Source organism: Pagrus major, chromosome 4 (assembly GCF_040436345.1).
Source record: "Pagrus major chromosome 4, Pma_NU_1.0".
Lineage (NCBI taxonomy): Eukaryota > Metazoa > Chordata > Actinopteri > Spariformes > Sparidae > Pagrus > Pagrus major.
In genome coordinates this window covers 17,474,739-17,501,478 of record NC_133218.1, presented here as the reverse complement: position 1 = coordinate 17,501,478, position 26,740 = coordinate 17,474,739, and the positions used below count along the sequence as shown (strand labels likewise).

General features: G+C 40.8%; 2 protein-coding genes across 4 annotated transcripts; both read right to left on the bottom strand.

The window, feature by feature from the left end:
* Positions 1 to 206: 206 nt before the first annotated feature.
* atic (5-aminoimidazole-4-carboxamide ribonucleotide formyltransferase/IMP cyclohydrolase) lies at positions 207 to 24,968 on the bottom strand. The gene is made up of 16 exons (XM_073463954.1): positions 24,898 to 24,968; positions 8,547 to 8,643; positions 8,221 to 8,347; positions 7,946 to 8,089; positions 6,258 to 6,346; positions 5,925 to 6,076; positions 4,351 to 4,507; positions 3,346 to 3,471; positions 3,145 to 3,252; positions 2,667 to 2,752; positions 2,483 to 2,572; positions 2,255 to 2,380; positions 2,057 to 2,149; positions 1,785 to 1,967; positions 779 to 934; positions 207 to 581 (listed from the first exon to the last, which is right to left on the bottom strand). Exons 2-16 carry the CDS (start codon positions 8,563 to 8,565, stop codon positions 462 to 464), a joined length of 1,776 nt encoding a protein of 591 aa, XP_073320055.1. The 5' UTR covers positions 8,566 to 8,643; positions 24,898 to 24,968; the 3' UTR covers positions 207 to 461.
* Positions 15,404 to 24,985, bottom strand: mnx2b (motor neuron and pancreas homeobox 2b). 3 transcript variants are annotated; one of them, XM_073463956.1, is made up of 4 exons: positions 24,898 to 24,985; positions 19,512 to 20,065; positions 18,109 to 18,269; positions 15,404 to 16,547 (listed from the first exon to the last, which is right to left on the bottom strand). In XM_073463956.1, the coding sequence occupies exons 2-4, from the start codon at positions 19,927 to 19,929 to the stop codon at positions 16,143 to 16,145; spliced, it is 984 nt and encodes a 327-aa protein (XP_073320057.1). In that variant the 5' UTR covers positions 19,930 to 20,065; positions 24,898 to 24,985; the 3' UTR covers positions 15,404 to 16,142. The 3 variants fall into 3 exon arrangements, with proteins under 3 accessions (XP_073320057.1, XP_073320058.1, XP_073320056.1); XM_073463957.1 differs by lacking the exon at positions 24,898 to 24,985 and adding an exon at positions 20,169 to 21,732; XM_073463955.1 differs by lacking the exon at positions 24,898 to 24,985 and having other exon boundaries at positions 19,512 to 22,512.
* Positions 24,986 to 26,740: the final 1,755 nt, after the last annotated feature.

Genomic DNA, 26,740 nt, shown 5'->3' with positions numbered 1-26,740 from the left:
CTACAGTCATGCTAGTGGCTCTGTAAGGTTGTACTCACTAGTATTGAGGCAGTAATAACTTTGAGCTGATGATGGCGCTAGCTGAACATTCAGTGGACCACAAAAGTAATTAAAAACATGAAAAATGATGTACCGACCACCAACATTGTCATGCAGACAGAAAGAGCCACCATGGCTTAAAAAAACCCCCAGACAGGATGCACATGAACTGTCATTAAGAGTTTATTTCACAGTAAATGCTACTGATCCAGAGTGAACAACAGTTACTGTATCTCTTTCTCTAATGTTAGGACAACAGGTCAGGAATGCAGATAAAGTGTTACAAAACAGCGCATGTGTAACTTCTACACAAGATGCTCAGGAATGTTTTGAGTGTCAGGAATGTTAGAAAGAGTTTGACTCCCTAATAATGCTAAACTGTGAGTGGAGTTTAAAGAACACCTGGAAGAGTGTTGAGGTGTTCAGTGGTGGAAGAGCCGCAGGTTGGTGTGAACCAGGGTGATGGCCTGCTCATTACAGGCATTAATCACAACCTCGTCAGCAGCAGAGCCCGCTGGAGCTGCGATGTACTCAACGCCGCTCTGCAGACAGACACAGAGGAAGGAAATCTTAGTAACGATGGTTGGCAAGCTCGTCAGTACACCACTGTCTTCATGATTAATAGTTTCCAAACTAGAAGTGACACGTGTGTAAAAGGTGCCTGTAGGCCATTCCCATGCAATTTTTATGGTGGATACGGTATAAATCTATGCTTTTGTGAGAGGTGTGTTATATTTACCCGTTTAGCACGATCTATGTTATCTCTGAAGGGGAAGAAGGCGTCAGAGCTGACAGCTACAGCCTGCAGGGAGCTGATCCAGTTCTTCTTTTCAGTCTCTGACAGAAGCTCAGGCACCTCGTCATACATCGACTTCCAAACTGCCAAGTCTGGGCCCTGTCAACACAAAATACACACAATACAAGACGTTTCGTTCATTTGGCACATTTTGTGATAAGATGTGATGTTGAAAATCAGTCAACACAGAGCAGACAGATGGACTGTGTGGAGCTGACAGCCACTGTGAAACTGATTTATTCAAATAACGGGATGTCTACTGTCGCCACAGCCAACTTACTGTAGTTCTGTTTAGAGTGGTGGCTAATCCGATAACAATGACCGGCCACTGGCATGGATAACATTACACTACTTCGTTAACCACTTTATAAAATACAGTCAGAATCGGTTTACAAAATCAAAGATGATGTAGTGTCAAGCCTGCACAGTGGCTTAATGTCATTTTATTTGTGTCTCAATAGGACAAAATAAATGTTTATTTTGCTCAAGTTACATTACTCTGTGCATGATAGTCCCTCTACAAGAAACACTTTTTATGCATGCAAAACATGTTTCTATGCTCAAAAATCTCCATTGAAACTGCAGAATGGCCCTGAGGAGCAAGTGAAGCAAGTGAGCCAAATTGTTTTCTCTCCTGTGTTTGTGACTTGTGAACAGGTGGAAAAAAATCCTTTGCCAGGATAATCTCTCTAAATGTCTTAATTTCATTTTCCATCTGTGAAACCACGTGGATTTTTTATTTATTTTTTATTCCAGAATTTTTATTCTGTAAATAAGTGTAACTATTTTTGTAAGGCTCCTCCTCCTGCCATTTTTTCCTCCACTCAGTTTCACACATGGAAAAAAAAAATCTCAGTTTCTCATAATTTTTTTTCCCCACATAGAAAAATTCATGATTATTTTTTTTGCATGTTTTACTGTAACTGCTGCTTTATCTGCCTTATCTTACCTCTCCAATGGTGTTGCTCACATACTGGTCGATTGCATTGGCCATCTCCGCTCGCTTCACTCCACTGCGAAACTTCATGTTCAGGACACGAGGGTGGTGTCTCAGCCACCAGTTATCAGCTTTGTCACCTGCCAGCCGCGTGCAGTGGATACGAGACTGCTGCCCCGCGCCGATACCGACAACCTGTCAAATACAGACAACGGGAAACATTTGAGAAAAACAGTATGGTTCAGCCAGATTCCTTTCTCCTCCTTTTAGCAGCCTGTTCTTACCTGTCCATCTTTAGCATAGCAGACAGAGTTGGACTGGGTGTACTTGACAGCGATGGTGGCCACAGTGAGGTCACGCACAGCTTCCTCGGAGAGCTTGAGGACAGAAACAATCAAATAGTCAATTCTTCAGGTATGTTGTGTAAAAATGATTTAAGCACATAGCAGAATGAGCCTAAAATACAATAAGTAAACACTCACAGAGCCCTTGGAGACAACGTTGCTGAAGAATTTCTTATCGATTAGTCCTCCATTCCTCTTTTGTTTGAGATAGAGACCAAACAACACCCTCACCTCAGTCTCATCAGGCTCATAGTCTGGATCCATCTGGGACAAGATACACATCGTTGAATCAGAAAAATTAACTTAACTCTAATTGGAAATGTCTTTATTTAAATACAGAAATTAGGATCGATAAAAATCTCTCACCTGAAGCACACAGTAGTTGCCATTCTTCTTTTTGGAGAGAATCTTCAGTGCCTCCTCATCATAACCAGGAGCAATTATGCCATCTGACACCTGAGAGAAATCAAATTGAATCACGATTATGCAAAACAACGTCACACCAAAAAGAAAACTTCATCCGAGTTTGTTCTTTGACACACAATTTTACCTCTCTTGATATAATCTTGGCAGTGGGAACGTCGCACACATCTGACACAGCGATGAAGTCTCCAAAAGAAGACATCCTATCTGAACCTGGGGGTGTTGAAAGAGTTAACTAAATTAGATTAATCAGAGTTTATTTGTACAGCACTTTTCATACAAACAAAGTCAAACACAAAGCACTTCACACAGGGAAAACAATAGTCCTCTCACCCCATTCCACACAGAGCAATCAACAAAAACAGGAAATGATGACATGCTTTAATAAAACACATAATTAGACAAATAAAGTTAAATTAAAAGCCAGATTTGAAAAAAGTAGGACTTTTCGCCTTTTAAAAATACCAACATTCTCTGCTGCCCTCAGGTCTTTAGGAAGGCTCTTCCAGAGATGTGGATTATAGCAGTAAAAGGATGCCTCACCGTGGGCATAACTCCATATACTCTAGGTTATGTACTGTACTATACAATTAATTGTTCCTGACCTCTTGCCCTGGCGTAGGCCGTGGCCAGCGGTGTCAGATCCTTTAGCATGTCATGCACCATGCACACTTTGGCTTCCTCCTCAGTCAGAGGAACTCCTACTGCAGCTCCTTCAAAAGAAATGTGTAAAGAGTTATTTCTGATATACAGGGACTTCATTTTCTACATTTATACTGTGAAGGGTGAGTCTCTTCTGGCCTTACCTGCAGGGCTGACATGTTTGAAGGAAGTGGCAGCAGCCATGCCGAGGGCGCCCTTTAACTCTCTGACCAGTTGCCAGGCGTTCAGAGCATCACACAGGTTGATGAAGCCAGGGGAACCGTTGACGACTGAGAGGGGGCAGTCACAGGAATAGAAGCAAGAACAAAAATCAAAGACATTTAAGGATAAATTTGTAATTTTCACTATTTCTATGGAAATCAGCATCATACTGAATTATCTCCCTCTCCTCCTGTCAAAAGAAGTAACTTCTATCCTAGGTTCCCCTGGGTGTACTGTATTATTTCACTATACATGTAACAATACAAGATGACAAAAATCTTTGTTTTTCCCCTTTACCCTCCCCTTCATACGTATTCTGAGGCTAAATAAATGTATAAAACAAAAACAAAAACGGGTCAAATTAGAACAGAAAATACATTTTGCACTGAGCGTACGTCTTCAGCTCGGGTTACTGTCAATCAAACCAGATCCTCTTCTTTGCTTTGTGTGTAAGCAGCGATAAGCCACACGCTTGGTAGGGACATGTGAGCGTTCACGGCACAGGAGTGAAACGCATAAAAGACGCATGCTTTGTCCCTTTCTTTTGGGGGGGCATGCTTTCCCCCCAGTTGAAGGGTAGGGGAAACACTGCTGTTGTCAGCTCTAATCTGGGAATAATGACAAGGCACAACTGCCAAAACCCCTGCTGTTTTATTCATAATCTAAACTTCGCTGTGCTGACGCTTCTTCTGTTGCAATCACTGTTAGTTGGTCTGGACAAAACCATGGGTTAAAATACATTTATTTGCATTCAAGCATAAAGTTTGCTAAGAAGATCAATACTAATCTCATTTTGTCCTTTAAATACAAGTCTGGAAAATATGAAAACAGCTAGTCTGGCTCTAGGGTAATAATTGTATTTCCCAAAAGTTCAAACAACTCCTTTAAAGACATACTGCTAAACAATGCTAACACTGACACGTTGTTGTGATGTGATGTGGGTCTACCTTTGAGGGGGAGGGCTGGGCGCAGGGTGTACAGTTGGGCGGGTGCTTGGTGAGGGTTCATGCCATAGCGTAGAGGCAGCTGGGAAACGCCACGACTGTACTGTCCACGAAAGTAGTCTGATATGGCCTCATCGTACTGTGCTGTGTGTGTGAAGGCCTGAAGAGCAAAGAACATAAAATACATGCAGATGAGAAAGACAACATCTTCGGCTGTGTACCAAAGAAGAGATATAAACCTCAAAGCATTTACAAGTTAACATTCGACAATTAACAATTTCATACAAGGTTGTGGCGACATTATGACGACTACATCTTCATCATTTCTGTAGGCATCATCCCAAAGCAAAGCAAAGCAGAGGGATTTCTGAGCTCAAACGGATCTATTTAACTCATTCAGTTTAGTGTGTCTATGGGAGGAAAGTTCACAGGCTGTCAAATGTTCAACTCTGTAACCTTAACACAAATGTCAACACAGTGATAACAATCCCGAACTGGACTTTGCTTAGAGATGAGGGTCAGTGCAGGAGAAATGACAAAATCAAGGGAGCACAGGCTTCAATCAGCACTGACAAAGACACAATTTGGTGACATAAACTGAGTGAAATGATCAACATATTGATTATTTTAACTGACTTTTGTCTCAGAAACCTTCAGCCTTTTAATGTGTTTTGTAACAGTCTATCAGCATGTCGTTACTATTGTGCAACCGTCATTTTAAGAAGGAGGCCTGCACATTCATTAAAAAAGCCAAAGGCATGAATCACCTCTTATTCCAAACCATTTGCTTTAACTGAGATAAGACTGGAACAAGTCTGAACAGTAACAGGGTGGATTACCAATGTTTAAGGTACATGTGATTAGAAGATCAAGGAAGTCTGATCAGTAAAACACTATTTAAGTCCTTCCAACAAAAAAAAAAAAAAGACATTCTGTCAAACTTTTTTCCATGTCTCATCAAACTTGTTATAGTTTAAGAGAGTAAATTTTACAGATTTTAATGTCGGGCTGCAGCTAACTATTATTCTCATGATCAATTAACAACGCAACGTTTGTGTCTGCAATCATTTGGTCAATGAGATGTCAGAAAATCCTGAAAAATTCTAGTCATGATTTTCAAAGATGATATTCAAGTCAAAGATAAAAAAATATTAAAACAGCTTGTTTTGTCAGAACAGTCTAAAACAAAGATATTTAATTAATTCTCATGTGAGAAGCTGAAACCAGTGCATTTTTATTTTTAAAATACTACTAAGACGATTTTCAAAATTGTTGACAATAGTTTTTGGTAAATAAACTCCTTTCAGCTCTAATGTAAAGCTTTCTGGTTCTGACTCACAGCCAAATGAATATTAAAAAAAAAAACCCAAAAAAACAGTGTCCATAAAACTTTGAGCTCGAGTCCCTTCCTAAAAAGACCCTCACATTTCTAAAAGTTAAGCATTCGGGAAGACAAACTGTTACTCTTGTAGCTTAATGTGCGCCAGAAGTCACCCTAAATGTGTTAGTCTTGTACAAACTCGGTTGATATACTTGCAACTTAAAATGGTGTGGGAAAGAGAGAGCAGCAATGTTACTTTGAGGGCCAGCGTCCTGCGTGTTTCCAGGGCTGTATCTTTGTCTCCTGAACTCTCCATCTCCTTGGCAACCAGCGAGTAGTCAGCAGGATCACACACTATGGTGACGCGAGCATGATTCTTGGCCGCTGCTCTCAACAGAGTTACGCCGCCTGAGAAGAATAGTAATCATCATCATAGTATCTTTCTTATTATTGAGGAACACATAGTTTTTAATGCAACGTGACAGAATTATCTTTAGGTGCTGTGCATTAGCATTATTTTTACACATTTAATCAAATTTAGCTAATTATTCTGAAATGAAATGCACGCAATCTTATCTGCACAACTCACCGATATCGATCTGCTCCACAGCGTCTTCCACTGTGACGCTCGGATTAGAGACAGTCTTCACAAATGGGTAGAGGTTGCACACCACCACTCTTAAAATGAGAAACGCAGAATAAATGTCAGAGTCTACATGAAGATCATCATCATCTGTTTGAAAAAACAAACAAACAAACACTATACACATACTTACCATAGAACACAAGGCTATCATTTAGGATGGCTTTTCTAATTTAAATCAAAGTACAGGGAACTCTGAGGCCCAACATTCAAACAGTTTCACTTTTTGAGTGCACCCTTGCAGCTTTAGAAAATGCCTTTGTGATAAAAGGTAAGACTTGCTCTTTATTCTAGCTTTCACAGTGTGTTCATGCTCACGGCCTCTCAAAATGATCCAATGGAGAAACTCATTTGACCTTTAAAAAAAAATTGGGTCAAATGTAAAAAGAGTATATGTGACATAATTTGTGTCTTTTGCAAAGATTACAAAGACCATGTGAGGCTCTGTGCACATGGATCCTCATGTGCTTAAAATTATGCTGTTAAATTCATTCACAGTTCATGTCTGAAGGTTGTGTGCAAAACAACACTCAGTGCTTTGTCAGAGAAACTCTACAATGACTCCAATTTATCAGTTTTCTTTCATCTACTTTGTCCATTTCAGATGGAATAAACAACAGTAGGATTCTCTGCTCCACAATCTAACTGTGCGGAAAACAATTCATTTCATTGATCAATTTATGGATCATTTTTATCAATTAAGCATTTCATCTTGCATATCTAAAAACAGTGATAAAGCCCACAAGGCATCTTCCAATGCTTCTTTTGTCGACCCAATAGTCCAAAACCAACGGATATTTAATTTAGATTTGATTAAAAAAAAGAACCAGCAAATATTCACATTTGAGAAGCTGAAACCAGCAAATGTTTGGCTTTTATACATGACTTCAATGATTAAAGCAGCAGTCAAAGTTGGAGTTAATTAATTTCCTGCTATTTTACTGCCTTTGATAAAGCAGCATGTCAAACAGACTTCGGTCCCCCTTTTTGGCCTAAAACGTTTTCAACATTGTTGTCTACGTCTCTAAGTTGGAGGGCCAACACTGAAGCTTAATGGTGGGCCACAGGCCAAAAGCAACCACCTATTTTTATGGGGTCAGTGTGAATCCCTGTACAAACATCAGCTGCCTTGCAGTATGAGCTTCATACTTATTCTTCCATCCTAATCAAATGATCCATTAAACCTTTATCTCATGCACACAAGGAGAAAAAGACAAAGACATTGATCCTATTATCTAATCTGGGAAAAATTCTGTCACTATCATGTGTGTAGTTTCTTTCTGCAAAGACAACACTGTGACATCTCATATGTAATCACAGTCTTCCAGTCCTGAACAAATAAGAGTCACAAGATGAGTTTAAAGCAGGAACAGCAGTTTTCCAATTAACCAGCTGCTAAATCAGCTACATGTGCTTCCTAATAGCACAACACAAGTCTATACTTTAACCATATTAGAGTGTGACACAAGTGACACACGCTCTTTGATTCAACATAGTTCACTCAACTCTGTAGTGTTTATTTGTAAGTTTATTGTACATAAAAATAAATATCCACCATATTATAATACAGCCGAGGCTTTTTTGAAAATGTAAACGTTTCAGATGTTTCCAGTGGTTTGCAGTGCTTCTCTCACCTGACCAGGCTGTAGCCCAACTTCTCCATGTCTGCTGAGTCGGAGGGGGTTTTCCTGGCCAGGATGCCTCCGTGGACAGCAGGATGGAGGGTCTTCACTCTGCCTCCCAGCATCTCCGGGTGTCCAGTCAGCTCAGACACGTCCCTGACACACAGCAGAGACACTAACAGGTTAGAGAAGGCCATCCACAGGTGGCTAGGCTACAAGATTTAGTGAATTTAAGGGGTAAAAAACAAACACAACTGCACTGAATTTCACTTTTATTCAGCACCCACCTGACAGCCAGTCCAGCATCACGCAGGGCTTTGGCTGTACCACCTGAGGCGACCAGAGACAGACCCACATCCACCAGCCTTTTGGCGAAGTCCACCAGTCCAGTTTTGTCAGACACACTCAAAAGTGCTGCGAGGACAGACGAAGAGGAGACCGAACAAGCATTTACACTCACTTTTTAAATGGAGAAATAAAGTTGTGTGTTAGCTTAGACTGCGCTGACCACGTTGGCTAACGTTAGCTAGAGCTAGCATCCATCCTGCATGTCGCAGAGGAAAACTTTATAGTGACGACAGCGAGTTAATCAAAGTGAAGAAGAAACTCTTACCGAGCTCTGAGGAGGCCATGTTGACAGTCACAGTGTTAGTCAGCAGTCTGTGGGGAGGTGTTTCTGGTGAGTCCGCACTCAGATCAGCTAGCAGACGCTGCACAGTGAGGATGTGGAGTTTGACAGTAAAATCTAGACGCTTTTCATTTGGTCTATCATGTGCTTCAAAACTAGAAAGACCCGCCCTGCTCAGGTCGGCCCGCCCCTCACACACAAGCGCTCCTCAAAGAGCCGAGCGGCGCACAAAATGCGCATTTTATATGCGCAGAAAGGAGCGGAAATATTTAAGAGAAGAAGAAGAAGAGGTGAGGTTAGAGATGTAGGCATTCATGTATTAAATGTAGGCTATTCGGGTCGTACAAAAACGACAACAAAAAATGTAATAGCCTAATAAAAATGAGAAGAAGACAGAAAAAGAAGAAACAGAAGAAGATGACGAAGAAACAAAAGAAGAAGAAGGAGAAAAAGAAGAAGAAGAAGAAGAAGAAGAAACAGGTGAAGGAGAAGAAGAAACAGAAGAAGAAGACAAGCTGTATTGTAAACAATAGCATCAATCTGCAGTTAAACTGTGGGTTGACAAAACTTCTCATCTCTTAATACATTCTGACTTTAAATAATTATTTTGGGTTACTACTAGAATAGGTTTACATGCTTTAAAGCTCAAAACACATCAGTTTTCTCATACTGTCCACTGCAGCTCTGTCTGAAATGCTTTGTTACAGCTCCTGTCTCTTTAAGAGACCCTCCTGAATACCTAGTCTCCTCTGATTGGTCAGCTCACATATGCCTGAGCCAGCACAGATAAGAACAACAGAGCAGCTGTGCTAAATCAATTCTCATGCAGCAAACTAGACACTAGACATACATTGTCCAAATGAGTGACATGGTGACGTGGTGTGATGACACAGTCACAGAATTAAAGGCGGGGCTACTGCCAAGGCGTTTCATGAGCAGTGCTTTCTGTGGGAGAGAGGGGCCTCTGTTGGTGTGGACTTGGACCTTTTTAACTTTCACCATCTTTTACATGCACAAGAACCTTTAAAACACTGCAGGAAAAGAAAAATCTTAAAAAGCACAGTAGATCTCCTTTAAATACAAACTGTCAAGAAGTTAAATTGATATACTTGTTAGTTCTAATCCTAAATCTAACCAGTTATAATTTAGTATCTTATAGTGATAGAACAAAAATATTACTTGTCCAATAATATTACTATAGACAGCCTATTATTAATTACAAATCAATCGCAGATGTCTAAAACTAGAATTATGAGCTGTCTTTTGCAGCAGCTATAGGCTACTTGTTTTTATCCCTCAATAAACAACTGATGTCATTGGTTGACTATTTAAGCTTCATAAAAGCGCAAAAGCAACTAAAGGCTGCAAAGCAGCCTGTGTGAGGAAACATATGAACATTATGTTCAGCTTGTTATTACCCTTATTGAAATATTACTTAAAGTCAAGATGCATAAAAAAATTAGGTCAAGTCAGGCACAGTGTCTTCTTTTATTTTGCCACAAGAGGGCAGACATGGACCTTGTTGTAAAACGCCAGTGGAAACAGTTTGGTGCTCTTTATTTATCAGTATCGAAAATGTCATGATAGCTAAATAAAATCTTTTTATTCCTCCCCAGCTGTTCTTTGTGCATTCTTTACTGACAGATCAAATTGATTTCACCCACAGTAAACACAACAGGGTTTTTCGTTTCCTTTGGTTTGTTGCAGGTTGAATCTTTTCGCTGATCAGCAGAACTGAAGGTTACATTGACACTATATCCACTGTTATTTGTAAAAAAAAAACACAAAACAACACCTGTAACATACATTTCCTGCAACAATAAATGACTCTCATGAATACATTCCCCCCTCGGCCACGCCTTTTCAATAAACTTTATTGGTAAAAACGGAGCCTTTTCCATGCTTTAGAGAAGCGTTTTGAGTCGGACAGATGTGAATTTATTGGGGCCCGTCACTCTCTCCCTGACTCGCCCATTAGTTAAGTGACAGGACAGGGCCCGGGGAAACCTGCACCAATACGTGTGATTACGTTAAAAGATCGCACAATCTGTTCATATTTACGTAATGAGCCCGACATTTCGCTGATTGATTAAACTACAGGGTGTAAATATTTTAAGGGGGTCTGTGATTTACGATCCAACAAAGCTAAAAAAAGAGGCCGATTTATTTGTCTAACTATGAAAATGGGGAGTTTCTGGTAACAGCTCTGTGTTTGAGGGCCGGGCTGACATCTCAGGGGTGACTTGAGTGATTCAATAGACAGTGAAACGTCTTTATAGAAAGACACAGGCTCACTATGCATTATTGGTTTAAAAAAGACAAGAGGTAGAGGGAGGCCGTCAGCACTTTTTGTCGGGCTGGCTGTCGAGAAAACTGACAGCATTATCAGCAATAACTGTTATTTACGCGGTGAATTTTTAATCAACATGACTGGTGTATTCAGATTAAATTAGAGGAGAAACAGAATCAATGACCTCCATATATTGCTCCACTGCCTTATCAATTAGCTGTGATTTTTGTACTGTGTCAGAGGAGGGCCTGTGTCATAAAACGGGCCAAATGGCATTTGTCATGCAGCTGACAAGTCACACAACTAAACGAGCTCCTATTGATTCTCATGATTTTTCATCAGGCAAATTAAAAGCCGCAGTTTGATCGAGGTTCAGTCTGCTGCCGGCTTGTTATGAATTCTGTTCTCGCCCATTAAATCAAGTCTGAAAAGTTCAATGAAAACTCCTTGAAGTCCTTTAAGTGAGCCGTGTAAACTATATCCTTAATTTGGTGAGCAGGGCGGTGTAGGTTGTAGGAAATCAGTTCCCTGGTCTCAAAGTCTGTGAGGGTTTTGAATTATTTTCGATTAAAAATGCCTGAAATACGGTCTGTGGTCACCACAGGCTCAAGATATTTACATGTTTTGTTCTACGACATAAAAAAAACATCATTAAATGTCCCACGATTTCATTATAAAGCGCTAACGTGTCCTAAAAACAGCCGTTGCTAACAAGTGGCTAAATGAGACTACAGACGTTTCAGACATTAAACTTCATCACACCGATAAAGGCATTACAGGTACAAACTATACTAACTCTAACTTTTAAACTTGTAGATTGATCAGTTTATAGAAAACCTGTATGGTAACTGACTAGTAAGACGCTTAGTGGTGGTGTTTAAATAATGCAACCACCGTGTAGTCTGTTCATAGCCTGACACTGGCTTTTTACTTCTAGTGATTTAATTTATGCTTTGAAAATCACAAAAGTAGCGTTCATCCGTGAAGATTATCTTGCTAAACAAATGAAGGAATCAGGCACAAAAAAATGAAGTCATAACTGTAAATGTGTTTTTATTATTAAGGTGGAAGTAAATAAAATCAGACACACCATCTCAAAAATGAGCACATCATAGGCTACGTAGGCTGCTATATTTACATTTCCACAAAATGTGTAATAGCACATTCACATTACATCTTTATTAGACTAACTGACGCTCTGGTTCAACATTTGTAAACGTGACACCACTGGATATTTTTAAGGTGAACTCGAGACGCTTTCTAGCCGTGTTTGTGTCGACAGAAGATGGATGTTTTATTACAGGAAGTCGAGCCATTTGCAGCTGTTTGTGGCAACAAAGCTGGGTGTTTTTAAGGATGCCTGGAACATGTACAGCCCTGTTTGTGGCGACAAAACAGTTAGCTATTTAGAGGTAACACTGAAAAATGTTTTTCTGGCACAAACTAAGTGGTTTTTGAGCTTAAAAATATCATTTTTTGACCTTCAGTTAAGTTTCGCAGTGTAGCTTATTGCCATGGTTAGCCAGCAGCATGACCACACTCCCAGAGTCTGCTCATACTGAGCGCTAATGTGTGTGAGGTGCAGGTTGATTGGCAGTGGACCAAACCACTGTAAGAGGGGGAACCCATTTTTAAAAACTTAAAAACATTGTTTTGCCTTTTTAATTAGTGCAAGTATTTTCAATGCATATTAATATATGAATCCCCTCACTCCCTCTAAAATGAGTGTTTAACTCTTCAATAGAGCCTTTCTGCTAGAAACTCTAGATTTTTTCTTAGTATAGCCTATTTGATGAAATAGTGAATAATCTCATAGATTATTGTTGATATTCTTTGAAAAACATTTCTGAAAAAAGATGATTAAGGTGATTAAGATGATTAAGCTTCTTGCATCAGTGTTTAAAAGCTCTACTTCCAATCCTTACACAGTCCTGCTTCGTTTTCTTTTTTTCACAGGAGGGGGCCGGTGTCTGTCCAGCCATTAAGAATGCATTTAATCACTATATAAACATGTGACTGTGGTCTGAGAGGGGGCTAAATGACACCACACTGCATGTCCTCCAATCTGCTCTTTAATCACAACCCTTACATGGCCGCCCAATAAAAACGCCCCGCCGCAGTTACACACACTCATCACGCTGTTGCTCCTGGAAATTAAATTGGGCCTGTGTGACATCACCATCAGGCTTTTGATTGCTTTACTTCCTCTTCATTAACTTAATTATTTGGCTATCAGTAAACCCCACTGAGTAATTAATATCTGAGAGCCTTTGTAATAAATTAAAACAGTTAACTGAGAATTACTTTTGATCTGATGCAGCAGACGGAGTGCAGTGGCTGTGGAAGAACAGGAAGGAGAGGAAGAAGATGTAAAGGTAAAAAGTTTTATTTTTTCTTTTAATGCCGGATTGTTAATGAAAACATGGACCTTTTTCCTATGAGTGAAGTTTTCATGAACCTTTGTGGTATTTCTTTCTTTTGGCATGGAATTTTGTTCATGCAATCACGTCCCCGAGGAGATGAACACGACTGACTTTGGTGATCCTCTGAGCTTTCTTCTAGTGCCACCAGCAGGTTGACATTTGTGGTTCTGTGCCAAGAAATGAGATATTCCTGTTCCCCTTCAGGATGAATGGTTATCTTCCCTGTTTGAGCTCCATCAGACAAAAATGTCTTGCTCTTTGGTTTATGGCCGAATTCCAACAAAACAAATGACGTTTGCTTTGTTTATAGGGCTAATTAGCCGATGTTAGCATGCTAAAATGCGAAACTAAGTTGGTGAACATGGTAAACATTAGTTCTGCTAGACTTTAGCATGTTAGCTTTCTCACTGTGAGCAGGTTACAAAGTTGGAATTAGCGTTTAGCTCAAAGCACCGCTGTGTGCAGACTCTTTCACTACGTTTCATATTGCATACTTTTTCTTTTTACTTTTAGCAGCTACACACTGCAGCGGTTACACCCCGCCTTTCCGAAACCCCGCTGTTCCGAAAATAGACTTCCATTCTTCGTAATGGCGGGGTTTCCCATTTTTTCTAAAGACCCCGCTATTCCGAAAAGCCTATTGGGGAACCCCTGACCCTAACCCTATTGGGAAGTAATTGGAACTTGAAAGTCGGATTCGGAACAGCGGTGTTTCGGAATGGAAGGCCGTCCCCACTGCAGCTGCCCTCACAAAGTACGTACTTTGTATAATGCCTGAACTTTGGTTGTCTTGCTAATACATCTGTCAGTCTGTAGCATGAAATTTGCAACATAACTGAGCTGTCATCTCTCTCGTCGGCTCAGTCGATCTGACGAATCTTCTGCTGCACATAGATTTGTGGGTCTGTAAAATGAGGTTTGCAGCAAACACAAGTTTATGATACTTCTGATACGTTTTGTTCAGCAAGATAATCTTCACAGCACCACTTTTATGATTTATGAATTGAAATTAAATCGCCAGAAGTAAGAAGCTAATGTTAGGCTATAAACGATGTACATCGTGGTTGCACGACTTCAACGTCACCACCTGTAAGCACTAAACTATACATACTTTACTATTAACTGATCAATCTACAAGTTGAAAAGTTAGATAGTTTATAGTTAGTTAGAATAGATTGCAACTAAAGTCTGCCTGTAAAGACGGACTTGCAAGTAGATGAGTCTCCGTGTTCGGCCTGATTACGTTTATTGTCCGCGACGACCTCTGTAGTCTCATTTAGCCACTTGGATTAGCAAGAACATAAAAACTATTCACGTGTAGGGTATTTTAATGATGTATTCTATGTCATAGAACAAAACATGAACATCTTTTAAGAATATGTTAAAGGTGGGGCACCCCAGTATCTCAGTTGGTACAGCATACTCCTCACGTACAGGTGCTGTGTCCTCACCGCAGAAACCCAGGGTTAAAATCTGACCTGTGGCCTTTTCCTGCATGTCGTTCTCTCCCTCTCTCTCACCACTGTCAATCCTACAGCTGTCCTATCAACAAAGGCACAAAGACTGGCCCAGGGCTCTTTGTAACTCCTGTGCTGTGTTGGAGGCAGGTTCTTATTTTATGTTAGAGGACTCCATTTCGAAACCAACGTTAGCTATTGTTGCTCTCAGGTAGCGGAGCGAAGGCACTGAGACGAGGCGATCAAGAACGTGCATAAAGACACATTCTTTAGGTTTTCTGTTGCAGGAAAGCCGACCCGCGTCCTTCACAAAGAAATCCAGTTAAACAAAAAGTGATTAATACATGTATATTGCTACAAATTCTTCCACAGAGCCCCTTTAACCAAGGACCGTATTTCAGGCATTTAACCAAAAACCCACTGACTTCGAGACGAGGGAACCGTAAGTGCTACTACATCTTTTTCCTGGCATACTAAACTGTAGTCATTTGTTCTTTTCTTCTTCATCTTAAATTAGAGCAACACTTCAAGGAGAGCACGACAACTTCCCCGAGGACAGTTGATACTGATCTGATCACTCATTACTGGCTGCCCTTTGCTATGGCTATTTTATTAATGTGTTTATTAACATTTGATGGGGCAAACCAATCAGGAACATCGATCAAAATGTGATTCATTTTTCAGCTCCTCTTTATTTCTTCAAAGCTGTATTTGTTTTTAATTTCACAGTTACACCACAAACAAGTTTCAGATAAATACATGTATGATTCATCTTTGCAATCATTCAAATAAATTAAGTTCATTTACATGTAAGTGACAGGAACAAATTCGTAAACATCGTCGAGAACAAAACAAAAAAACAAAAAAAAGAACATTGTTATTCACAGAAAATGCACAAAAGTAAATGAAGATGTTCTCAACAGCATTTGACATGTTTTTGTGTTCATGGTGCAGGAGAGGCTGCACCCACTGTACATTCTCACGCTGTCTGAAACGCACCACGGTTCACTTGTCTTACTTCACATCCTTCATTCGCGATATGTGTTCACTGGGTGGAGTTCCAGCTGTCAGCGGATGGAGCGAAGACACAGTGACCAGAAGGTGATTTGGCAGATGCTCATGAAAACAGATCATTTTAGGGGTGAAATGAGCATCTTCTTTTCGGCATGCTACGAAATGTACAGTACTTAGAGATGAGTTTATTCAGAGATGGTTTACACAGTATATTTGTGTCATGATCCTGTGAGCGTGTGAATGATTAGTGATTCCAACAAATGTCCTGATTGGAGCACATAAACATTCACAGAGGAGACGAGACAAAGATCTTTAGGTCTGGAAACGGTCTTCTCTAGTAACCTCAAACACAGACATGTCCCAGTGAAATGTCTCTGTAATGTCTCTCGGTGTCTCTTCACAGTCCTGCCCCGATCTTCCTGTCACCTCCACCCACTTGCACCCCCTCCAGCTCATCATCAGAGAAAGGGCTGTGGGGATTGTAGCCTATGTCGGTGCTACGCTGCAAGAAGTCCGTGGGTTGTGGCATCCCAACAGGAAAACCGTGCCTCGCTTCCTCCTCTTCTTCCTCCTCCTCCTCCTCGTCCTCCTCCTCTACCTCCTCTTCTCCATCCTCCAAATCAAGATCAATCCCTCCGTCGTCTGGATTCGCGGCTCGTCTGCTCTGGTCAGGTTTGTTGGTGGCTGTTTTTCCTCCGCTGCGTAGTCGCTGTGCCTCAGACTGGGCCGAGGCGGTGGCCTGCTCCTTCGCTTTCCGGCTGCGTTTCCACTTCATCCTCCGATTTTGGAACCAGATCTTGACCTGTGGAGAGGTTATCAGAAGAAAATATAATCTAGAGTTTGTCTCAACAGATTTAAATACATGTTTTTGTTATTACATCTATCATTTGCAGCTCAAGAACAGAAGTCCCTCTCTATCTTCTGGGTTTAAACAAAAAGAAAAAAGAAATTCTCTGCCAGTCCTGGATGAGGGATCCCTCTTCAGCCGAAGCTGTTCTGATTATAATCCCCCTCAGTTTCTATAAATAAACTTGACTTGACTGATGCTGAATAAAAGAGAAATCTGTCGACCTCAATATTCACTTTTTCAACAATAGAAAAGCAAATAACTTTAATTAATAACTAAAAAATATATTTGTATGTATATTTGCATTTGTATTTGTATTAATAAAAAATCGTTTTCCTCCTGCATCTGTTAGGGACACCTAACAATAACAGCAACCTTTCGTTGAAGGTGCACTATGTAGATTTGGAAAGGAAATTCAAAATCAGAAAGGAAATATTTACAAAATTAATAAGGTAATAATAAAAACTCAGACATATATTTATTTGATTTATTTCTTTAACTTTGTTAAATTTTTTCAGTTGTGAAAATCAATGAATGCACATTTTTTTTTCCTTTTGAGTAAAATTTCTTTCCCAAAACTACGTCGTGCACCTTTAAACAAAGTAAAAAAAACAACAACTATGAAATTCTCTGGTTTGTGGTGTGGGCTTAAAAGACCTTTAAATATTTCACCATCCATGATCAAATATGCTGTAATTATAATTCGTCAACATTACGAGAGTTAGAAAGGAATAAGCGATCTGACACACGCAGAGCATTAAAGTCCTGCTCCAGTTCTCTGTGAGATAAACTCAGCAGTTGAGGCTGATGAAACAGTCGCAGACGGTCGGATATCAACACAGTAATGAAGTGGAAGTACACAAAATGTGTCTGTTGTGCAATGTGCTCCTCTACACAACTTGTTCGCTCTTTAATTCAAATAATATATTGACCCCTCTTTGTTAAATCTGTTGATGAGATGATTTTTAGCAGCCACATTTTGTTGAGAAATCTATCAGTTTAAAAAAAAGGTACGATGCAGTTTCCCAGAATGAAAAGATATCCAAAGAATGTATCTTCTAATGGATCCCATACGCGACTGACTGATTGTTATTTTTATGGTTTATACAGCTCATGGGTTTCTTTAAGGTGCCATTTATGTTGTTTTTTAGGTTTTAAATATTTTACATGACAGTAATAGAAATGTTATTCATGCTTTTATCATCACATTTGTGTTATTTGTCCTTTGTGTTAATTGCTGCATGTCTCGGCCAGGACAAAAGAGATTTTTGATTTCATTCAGGCTTTCTAAATAAAAAATACACCTACAGTTACCTACAGGAGTTATCCAAGAAATGTGCCTGCTCGTATTCACTTTAGTAAAAGTCTGTTAAAATCCTGTTATCCTTTTGGATGACTGTGCTGTGTTCGTTTTTGAGTATTCATTATGTTGGTTTCCCCCCTCATTCTTATTTCTGTGAATGTTCCCCTTGAAATGAAGCCGTTGGCTCGTGCAGCGGACCGGTTTCTCTCTTACCTGTGTTTCAGTCAGCATGAGTGAGGTGGCCACTTCGAAGCGTTTGGGTCTGGACAGGTACTTGTTGAGTTTAAACTGGTTTTCCAGCTCCAGCAGCTGCTGACTGGTGAAGGCGGTGCGGGGCCTCCGGCACTTCCCCAACAGACCAGACTGAGGGCCCGCTGGAGGAGGAACAGAAGAGTTATCAGTCTTTGGCTTCATGGTTTGACTAACTTATTTCTTATTTGACACTGGCCAACAAATCCTCATGAATTCATTTGGTTTTTAGTGGAGTTTTTATCCTGAACACATTAGCCTGAATTGTTTTGATAATCCAAGTTATTTTGAAACATCTGGCCATAAGAGAAGATTCAAGTCTTAAAGTAGTCTGAAATATTTCCCCAATAACTGCCACTGTAGTCTTATTTATATTACACCAAGGACATAGGAAGTTCAATGTAATTTTGTGGGTGGGAACAGGCACACATATGCCCGCACTCTGTGGCCATCATTAACTGTAATAGCTTTACTCCAGTTTATTGTTGACGGGGGGACGCGGCAGAAGCGGGCGCAGAGGCCATAAAAACACAGGCATGCCATTAACTTAATGAAAATTCAATGAAGGCTTTTGGGATTTTATTGATGAACTACAGGACGTTTTAGGTGTTTGTTTATAGTTTCTTCATCACACAAAGACAATTTTCATCGGGTTGGCGTTTATGGAGGAATAAATGGGCCAAAATTAAAATATGACACACAGATAAGCAGTAAAACGAGGCCAGTGTAGCTGCTGACCGGGACGATATGTGGCTGTAATTAACACAAAATATATGCTTTTTTACCTTGAGTGAGATATTACACACAACGTGGTGGAAAACTTTCTTTAAAAAAAATAGGCTGTAAATCATAATTAACGTGTATTGTGTATTTTTTCAGCTTCAGTAAACAAAACTGCCTGTTTCTGTCCGATCTGAGGCGACACCATCGACATTTTATTAGTCTTTTTTAAAACAGAGGGACAAATATAATTTAAATACTAAATCAGCTGTGTCACTTTGATTATTCTGACAATGAAAACAAGAAAACAAACCAACAAGAAAGAGCTTCTGACATAAAATGATTAATCAGGCATATTGTAGCTAATCTAAAAATAGACCTAATAATAATAATCTTGTTCTGTGGAAACTTCAGTTTTATGCTACAATCACTTTGTGTTCAATGAGTTTATGACACCTCGGCGGTTCTTCAGAAGTGAAACCACCTCATTAAATCCTCTCCTTCCTGTGACACTGATAACAGAAAACGGTTCATAACTGACGGACTTTTTCTGTCTTTGAAAAAAACAAATACTTTGCACCTGTTTATCAAGCCTTCTGTTTGGATATTTTGGGGCCTTAAAAATACTCTTATCCGCTCATACTCACAGCTGTAATCTGGCAGTCGCGGCATCATGATCCCAGCGCGGATCCAGTGCTCCAGGGGCAGAGACCCCGCCATGGCAGCCGCCTTCAGGTGCTCTGGGTAGGTCTGTGTTAGCTGTGTGAAGCCGGTGTACGCGAACGCGGGGTGCTGGCCACCCAACGCTGACAGCGGGTACATGGGTGCGGGATACATGCCGGGAATAGAAGCGAGTCCTGGATGCGGGAGGTTGAGGATACCCGGTTTGGGGATTAGTCCGGTCTGAAGTTGCGCGGCCCGCGGGGACGGCGTGTCCGCACGGCGGCAGGAGACCGGGCTGCCTGCGGGGCTGTCGCTGCTCAGACCCGGGGAGAGGTCTCGGCTCACCCGGTTGGTCTCATCGGCGAGCAGGGCGTCAATTCTGAAGTTTCTCGATTTCTCCATGACGGCTTCACTGAAGGGGGACTGCAGGGTAAACGCGTAAAGTTTGGCGGGTGCGCACCTGTGCCGTGCGTCAGCGCGCAGGAGCCTCTTCCACTCACAAACTCATGCGCTCTCCTTCTTCTCAGAAAACCTCAGACTGGACGGATAAGTTACAAATAAACACAAGACATTCTCAGCTTGTATCTTATTAACTGATTTTCTTAATAAACTTTTTAAATTACTGACGTTTGCACGCGCACCTCTCCATCTATTTCCTAGAAAAGCACCCAAACACGTCACTCTGCAACATCGCGCCCGTCCTGATCTTCAACACCAACTTCAAACAACAGAGGTGTGTGTCTCACTCCATCAGCCGTCCTCCTCCACCCCTGCAAGGCCGGTGTGAGCAGGGATTGGCTGGAGTCTGAGCTGCTCTGACGGGCCTCTAATCAGCTAATTACTCGCTCGTTTCTCCCCCCAGAAAGCATTCAGAGTGAGGTAATGTCCAACCCTTGTCCCGCCTGCGAACACCTTCAACTGCATCAAAAGCGCGGAGGTACATTAGAAGATTAGCCAATTGTATTTCCAGTATCTATCTTACTGCCAGCTCCTCGTACCCACCATGACTGCAGCCTCCACCTCGCCATAAACAAAGAATTATATACACCAAACTCATTATCAGTGCTGCGAACATCCTCCACACCTTCCACACGAATACTGGCTGTTTTTCAGCAGTCTTAAGGTTATTGGATACCTGACTGGTGTCCACTCCACTCCAGTATTTAAATCATTAATATTAACAGCTTGCTTCATTCTCATACTAAGGCCATACCGATGCTGTTAAACTTTACGATCAAGAACTGCACACAAACCGTATAAAAGTGTAATGGCTTGGCAGAAGGGGCTATAAGTTAATTGGCCTTCTGCTTAAGGTGAACTAATGTCGGTTTAAGGCCTGAAGGAAGCTGAAGAGAAGTCTGATGGCCGCATGTCTGTCAGCTGATCGAGGCTTAATCTACTTTCTGTTGAGCACCAACAAAAGTAAAACCTTGTGGAAATAAAAGAAATAGGTTATAATAAAGTTCAAACACCTGGTCTGATTGTGCTGCAGGTAAAATCTCAATTAAGACAATGCTGAGACTTTTAATCAAACCATTTTATATTGAAAATGCTCAACATTTAAGATTAAACTTAATCTAACAGACGAATGTGAACTTTTTTTTATAAATGCAACGTGTAGGCCACAACTTCAAAACGTTTTTTAAAATAAACGTATTGCTGATCCTCCAAACAACCAAAGCCCTCCTCCCCCTCCTCAAAATTAAAACCTGTATTAATCTAATTATTTTATTTTATTTATCTAATTATCTCTATTATTTTAAGACTGTCTAAACGCTGTTTCAAAGACCAGTACTAAATCTTTTATTTATTCATAAATGTACTTATTTGTTGGCCTAAAACTGATCTTTTTGTTAATGCTGAATATAAAAATAAGTCTACTGTAATCCTGGCAGCCTATTCCCCTCATATAAACCCTGCAGGTTAAGTTGTAGGATGCAAACACATTTAAATAGTAGAGGAGATGACCTCAGTGTCCTGAGGCCCTGCACATCTTCTGTTGCAGACTGAGGTGTGGTGTCCATCAGACAACAGAGCTAAAACAACTGGTCAGCCTCAAATAATTGGCATCAATTTTGGCAATTGATTCATCATTTTTTTTTTTTTTAGCAAAATTTGGCACAAATTCACAACTTCCAGCTTCTAAAATATGAATATTTTCTGGTTTTCTTCGTCTTCGTAAAGGGAACATCTTTGAGTTTTTGCCTGTGGGTCAAACAAAACAAAACATTTTAAGATGTCACCTTGAGCTGGGAAGGTAGATGAATAATTTCCACCAAATGATTAATTGAAAAAGTAATCACATTAATTAATAGTGAAAATAATATTAGTTGCGGCCAGGGATGTCACAATATCAGATTTTCACTACACGATTTTCATGTTCACATAAATTCAAGATAACGATATTATGGCGATATCTTTAGAAATGTGGAAAATAATACAATTAATATAACTGATAATAAAATAGCGTCAATCCTATCCTGGTGTGCACTGGAATATTGATATATATATTTTATAACATTTATTATATAACTTTCTATTTTTTTTTTAATATCACGATTTTGGTGAATATCGCGATAGTGCGACACGCCCAGTTGCAGCCCTCAGACAATATGATTAAATCAATTCCTTGCAGAAATGAACGCCTAGTCTGGTCTTCAACACACTCACTGGAGGAGTTTCATCAGCTTGTACGAGGCCTCGTCTGTTCTTCTCTGCTCGTGAGCAGTCAGACACCTTCGACAACAGCCAGCACAGATGTGTTTGTTGCAGATGTCACAGTGTTACGGTCTAATCCAGACTGCAGCTCCAGACTCCACCCAAAAACCTCTAAATCGTGTATCTGAGGAAATTGGAATCCATTCTGCAGATATGAATAAAACCGACTCATTTCCGGACCCCCACTCACGATATGTAATTGGCTGGTGCGTGAGCGTGCGTGTAGTTGACCTCCAGGAAATTGGAGCGGTCTCTCAGGTCCGCCCCCCCCCCCCGCCCCCCTCTCTCTCTCTCTCTCTCTGTCCTTCCCCAGTGTGGCTCTGTGTCTCTCACCCTCAGCTCTCTGTCAGGCACATTGCCGCCTGTCTGCTGATACAGAGGTAATTTGCTCCGGTGGAAATCAAAGTTGCTTTCTGCCTGTTTCTCTCCACCTCTTTCTCCCTGCAGAGCCTCCTTGTCTTACTTTTATGATTTGAAAGTAATTTAAGTAGCCAGTCCAGGGATACATCCCTCACCCGGGCCTGTTGACAGAGGCACACAAATTAAATTGAATGGGAGGCTGCAAACTGCTCCAGTGTCAGCTGAGCAGCGCTTTGACCAAAGTCGTCCTCCCTGAAGGGATCAAATGGTGCTGTGTGTGTGAGCCGATGAGCCATGAAGTCCAACATTAGTATGTTTGTTTTTAATTAAAAACTTTCAATGCTTTAGATTTACGCCTAAAAATGCTCTGATGTAGGAAAATGCACATCTTTAAATAGTTGAAACTGAGAGGCTAAAGTAAGTAAACAAAGTAGTTAGTAAGATGGGAAGTCAGTAAATGGATAAATAAAGAATAAACTATTAAGAAACTATTTTTGTGACAACCATTATGACATGCAGGGACTCATTTAATAACCTGTTTGGTGTCTCCAGGGGAAAATGTTCCCTGTTGGGCCCCTTGTAAATATTTATAACACAACTTTATTTGGGGAATCTCAGGATTATCCCCATTCAAGTTAGCCGGGCGCTAAACCGGAAGTTAGCCGGCTCAGCTGGCGGAAGTCTCTAGTGCATACGCTCTATGGGCCGGACAACACTGAAGATCTGGGTATTTTCATGCCCAGGAAGTCAAGCTGTTTTGGCTTCAAAACACCATTCAGCAGCTTTCATAGGAATGACTGCGGCTCCATGTCCAACACTGTGTCCAGATTTAATGTAACATACTTGACTCCCCCCATGGATGGAAAGTTGTGTGATTCTTCATAGTCCACAAAACATTTCTGGAGCTTCTCAGCAAAACAGCGTTGCAACATTCCCCTCAACAACTAGAGTAGATCAGGACTTGTTGTAAAACTTAACAACCAACTGAAAAAACAGTAATTACAGCTCAGCTCATCCGGCATAATACAAGTCTCCAGAAGCCCCGAGATCCCAAATGCATTTGAAAAGACGTTATTTACGCCCTGGACATGCAGTCGACCTCATGCACCCACTTCAGGTGGAGTGCCTGCTTTTTAGCTCATGAAGATATCAGCTTAACGAAGGGTAATAACTATTTTTCAAAATCAATTAATGGATTATGCCTGATGAGCTGTATGGAGCCATTTGTTTTCTTTTTGGATGTTTTTTTTACTTTTAAAAACAAGTTAAGTTGCAACGCTGTTTTGCTTTAAAGCTCCAGAAATTTGTGTTATGTGGACTGCAAAACTTCACCCAACTTTTCATCGGCATGAGGTTGAGTGAGTAATAGCATAACATTTTCATTTCTGGGGGAATTTATCCCTTAAATAAAATTTCAGTTAATGAAATTATGACCGAACTGACAGTGCCTTGCGATGCCCCTGAAGCAATTATGCCAAGTTACAGTCGAAGTTAAGCATTTATCTTCCTCACATTGCTGCACAGTACAGGTGCAATACATTTCATAATGGGGTTGCTGTTGCAAGATCATATTTCCTCCATGTATCAAACCATTTAACTTGGGGGCAAAGAGGACGTTGGAGATTTGTAGTAGTAGTTTGACTTAACAAAGATATCCAAGTTCAGCATTTTTAGCCATGCTAGTGGTGTGGCGGAGTTGGTTGGTCCACCACTTTGACTGAAATATTTCAACAACTATTGGATGGAGTAAGATAACTTCTCACTTTTTTTCTAGATCAGATCAAAATGTTATTTGTCCAACAGGCCTACAACGGTTCAGCTGTACTTTGTGTTAGTGCTACTTAGCCAATGTTAGCATGCCAACACATTTAACTAAGATGACTAATAAACAGTATACCTACTAAAAATCTGCATTTTAGCAATGTCATTGTAATCATGTTAGCATTAGCTCAATGCTCTGTTGTGCGGGCAGCCTCATAGAGCTGCTAGCATGGCTGCGACACTCTTGGCCTTCCTTTTGCTTTACACTTATAAATAGCCGAGGTGGTGATGTGATCCTATATTGATCCATCAGGGAAAAAACCTTTCAGAGGTCAGGGTCAGCCACAGTGCATCACAACGGGACTAGTAGGATTTACTGTGTTGCTGATGGACACTTCAGCAGTGTGGACGCTGCTCACAAGTGAGTCAAAAACAACAACAAGCAATGTCGTAGATCATCAAATGAATTATCTGATTGCATTGATCTCAGTGGAAGGCTTCTTAACATTGAATCAGATATGCCTAACTTACCCTTTCTTCATGTCCTCACATGCACGTGCCCTCTTGAACCCTTTGCGGAACTCTTGAGATGCAGCGCGCAGCCGTCAGACCGTGAGAGGACAATTGGTTCAAAGAGACCGCCGGCCCTTGACGTTGCACTACAAAGCCAGAGTTTATCGACGAGTTATGCGTCAGTAAACTTAGCGGCCAACAGGAGTTTACTGAAACATTAAAGAGCTTATCAGCAATTACAGGCATATTTTTCAATCATTACCACAGCTCTGAGACAGCTTGCCCTGTCCTAAAACTAATCCAGGTGCTCTCTGTGTGCAGGCCTAGTCAGCACATTGTTGACTCCCGCTGGGTCACTGATCCTCGCTGATTTATTTAACCTGCTGATAAGCTCCTTTCACACTGCTGATAGATGAGAAAGTTCAGGAGCTGAAATAAAGCAAATAAGGACCTTCCAGGGATTGTTAGTCTGATAACATGGATGATATAAAAACAGGTCAGCAACATGCAACGGGCCATGAAGACTCAGATTCTTTCATTCAACTTTCCAGATGTGTTGATTGATTCTGATTCAGCGTGCTTTGAGTGTTTGTTCATGTTTGCACATTCCAGCATCTGCTCTTCCTTCAGGTTTGGTGTGACGCCGTCGACCAGCACCGGTTTTCCCACCAGACCTGGAGTACGATGTCCGGGCCGCGGCTGTGATGAATGATCCGGGTGCACAATGGGCTTTCTGTGACGTGAAAATCAGCTCTCCATACTCTTGGTAATTAGACTAATTCCCACAATGTTAAAGGCAGACGATAAATCAGCTCGTGTTCTGCCAGACCTTGAGACCAAAATTAATGTTGTCTCATTAAGGAGATAAAAGTAATTTATTAGAGTTTTACTTCTCGTCTTAGTCTCCGTGCCCTGTCCCCATCATTTATTAACCAATATTGAGCTTTGCCATATGACATCTAGCCTGCTGGATGTGAATCTCCCTTTGTCTGTCTTTGCTACTTTGGCCTGTTCCCACTCCCATCTCTCTCATCAGGTGTGTATCAGCACTTTCAGGAAATGCTGGTGGAGAGAAAGTGTTTGCTGAGCCGGGAATTCGTGTCATTAGTTGAACTTTTTTGTTAAATTGGTGGTTTATTTCCCAGGGAGAACAACTAGGACAACAATAATAAACAATATGTTCATTTTAAAGAGCCAAATATATGCCTAACCAGACCGAACAAATCTCTCTTGGCAGAGTTAATGCTCCTGGTGAACAAAACCATTCCAGCAATCACATTGTGTTTTTCAAACTGTAATTATGAGCAGCCAAACATTCAGATGTCAGGGAGCTCTGACAGCTACAGCGCCATACTTCTGATTTGCTGAAAAGGCCGACAGATGTGTCGACAGAGCCACCATCACTGGGAGTTACAGTACATCTTAATAAAATCCAAAATATCAGCCCCTTTAAGCCTATTTACATGGTGTGACTACAAAGCTAGCGGCAGGGGTACCCATCCTGGAAGAATTCATGGACGAACCCCAGTCGGAATAATGGGAGGTTTTCCTTCTCTTCCTGTCTTTCCTACATTGCGTGAACACAGCATTATGCCAAAGTGATGGTGTCTGACACCAGAAAGGCTGCCACTGGCCTAAAACTGGCCCTAGTGCCACTAACTAGAAGTAATTAAGACTGTCCTCCTAAAAAAATGATAGCGTCACTCGTTTCAGGAAGTGCCCCAAATCATCACAAGTAGACATTAAGGTGACAAAGCCCTCAGCTCTAGTTATTATGATAAGAGCAAAACAGGAAGTACATTGACGTAATTCAACAGAACGTCAGACTCTGACACAGGAGCTGACAGCTGTTTGTTTTTTA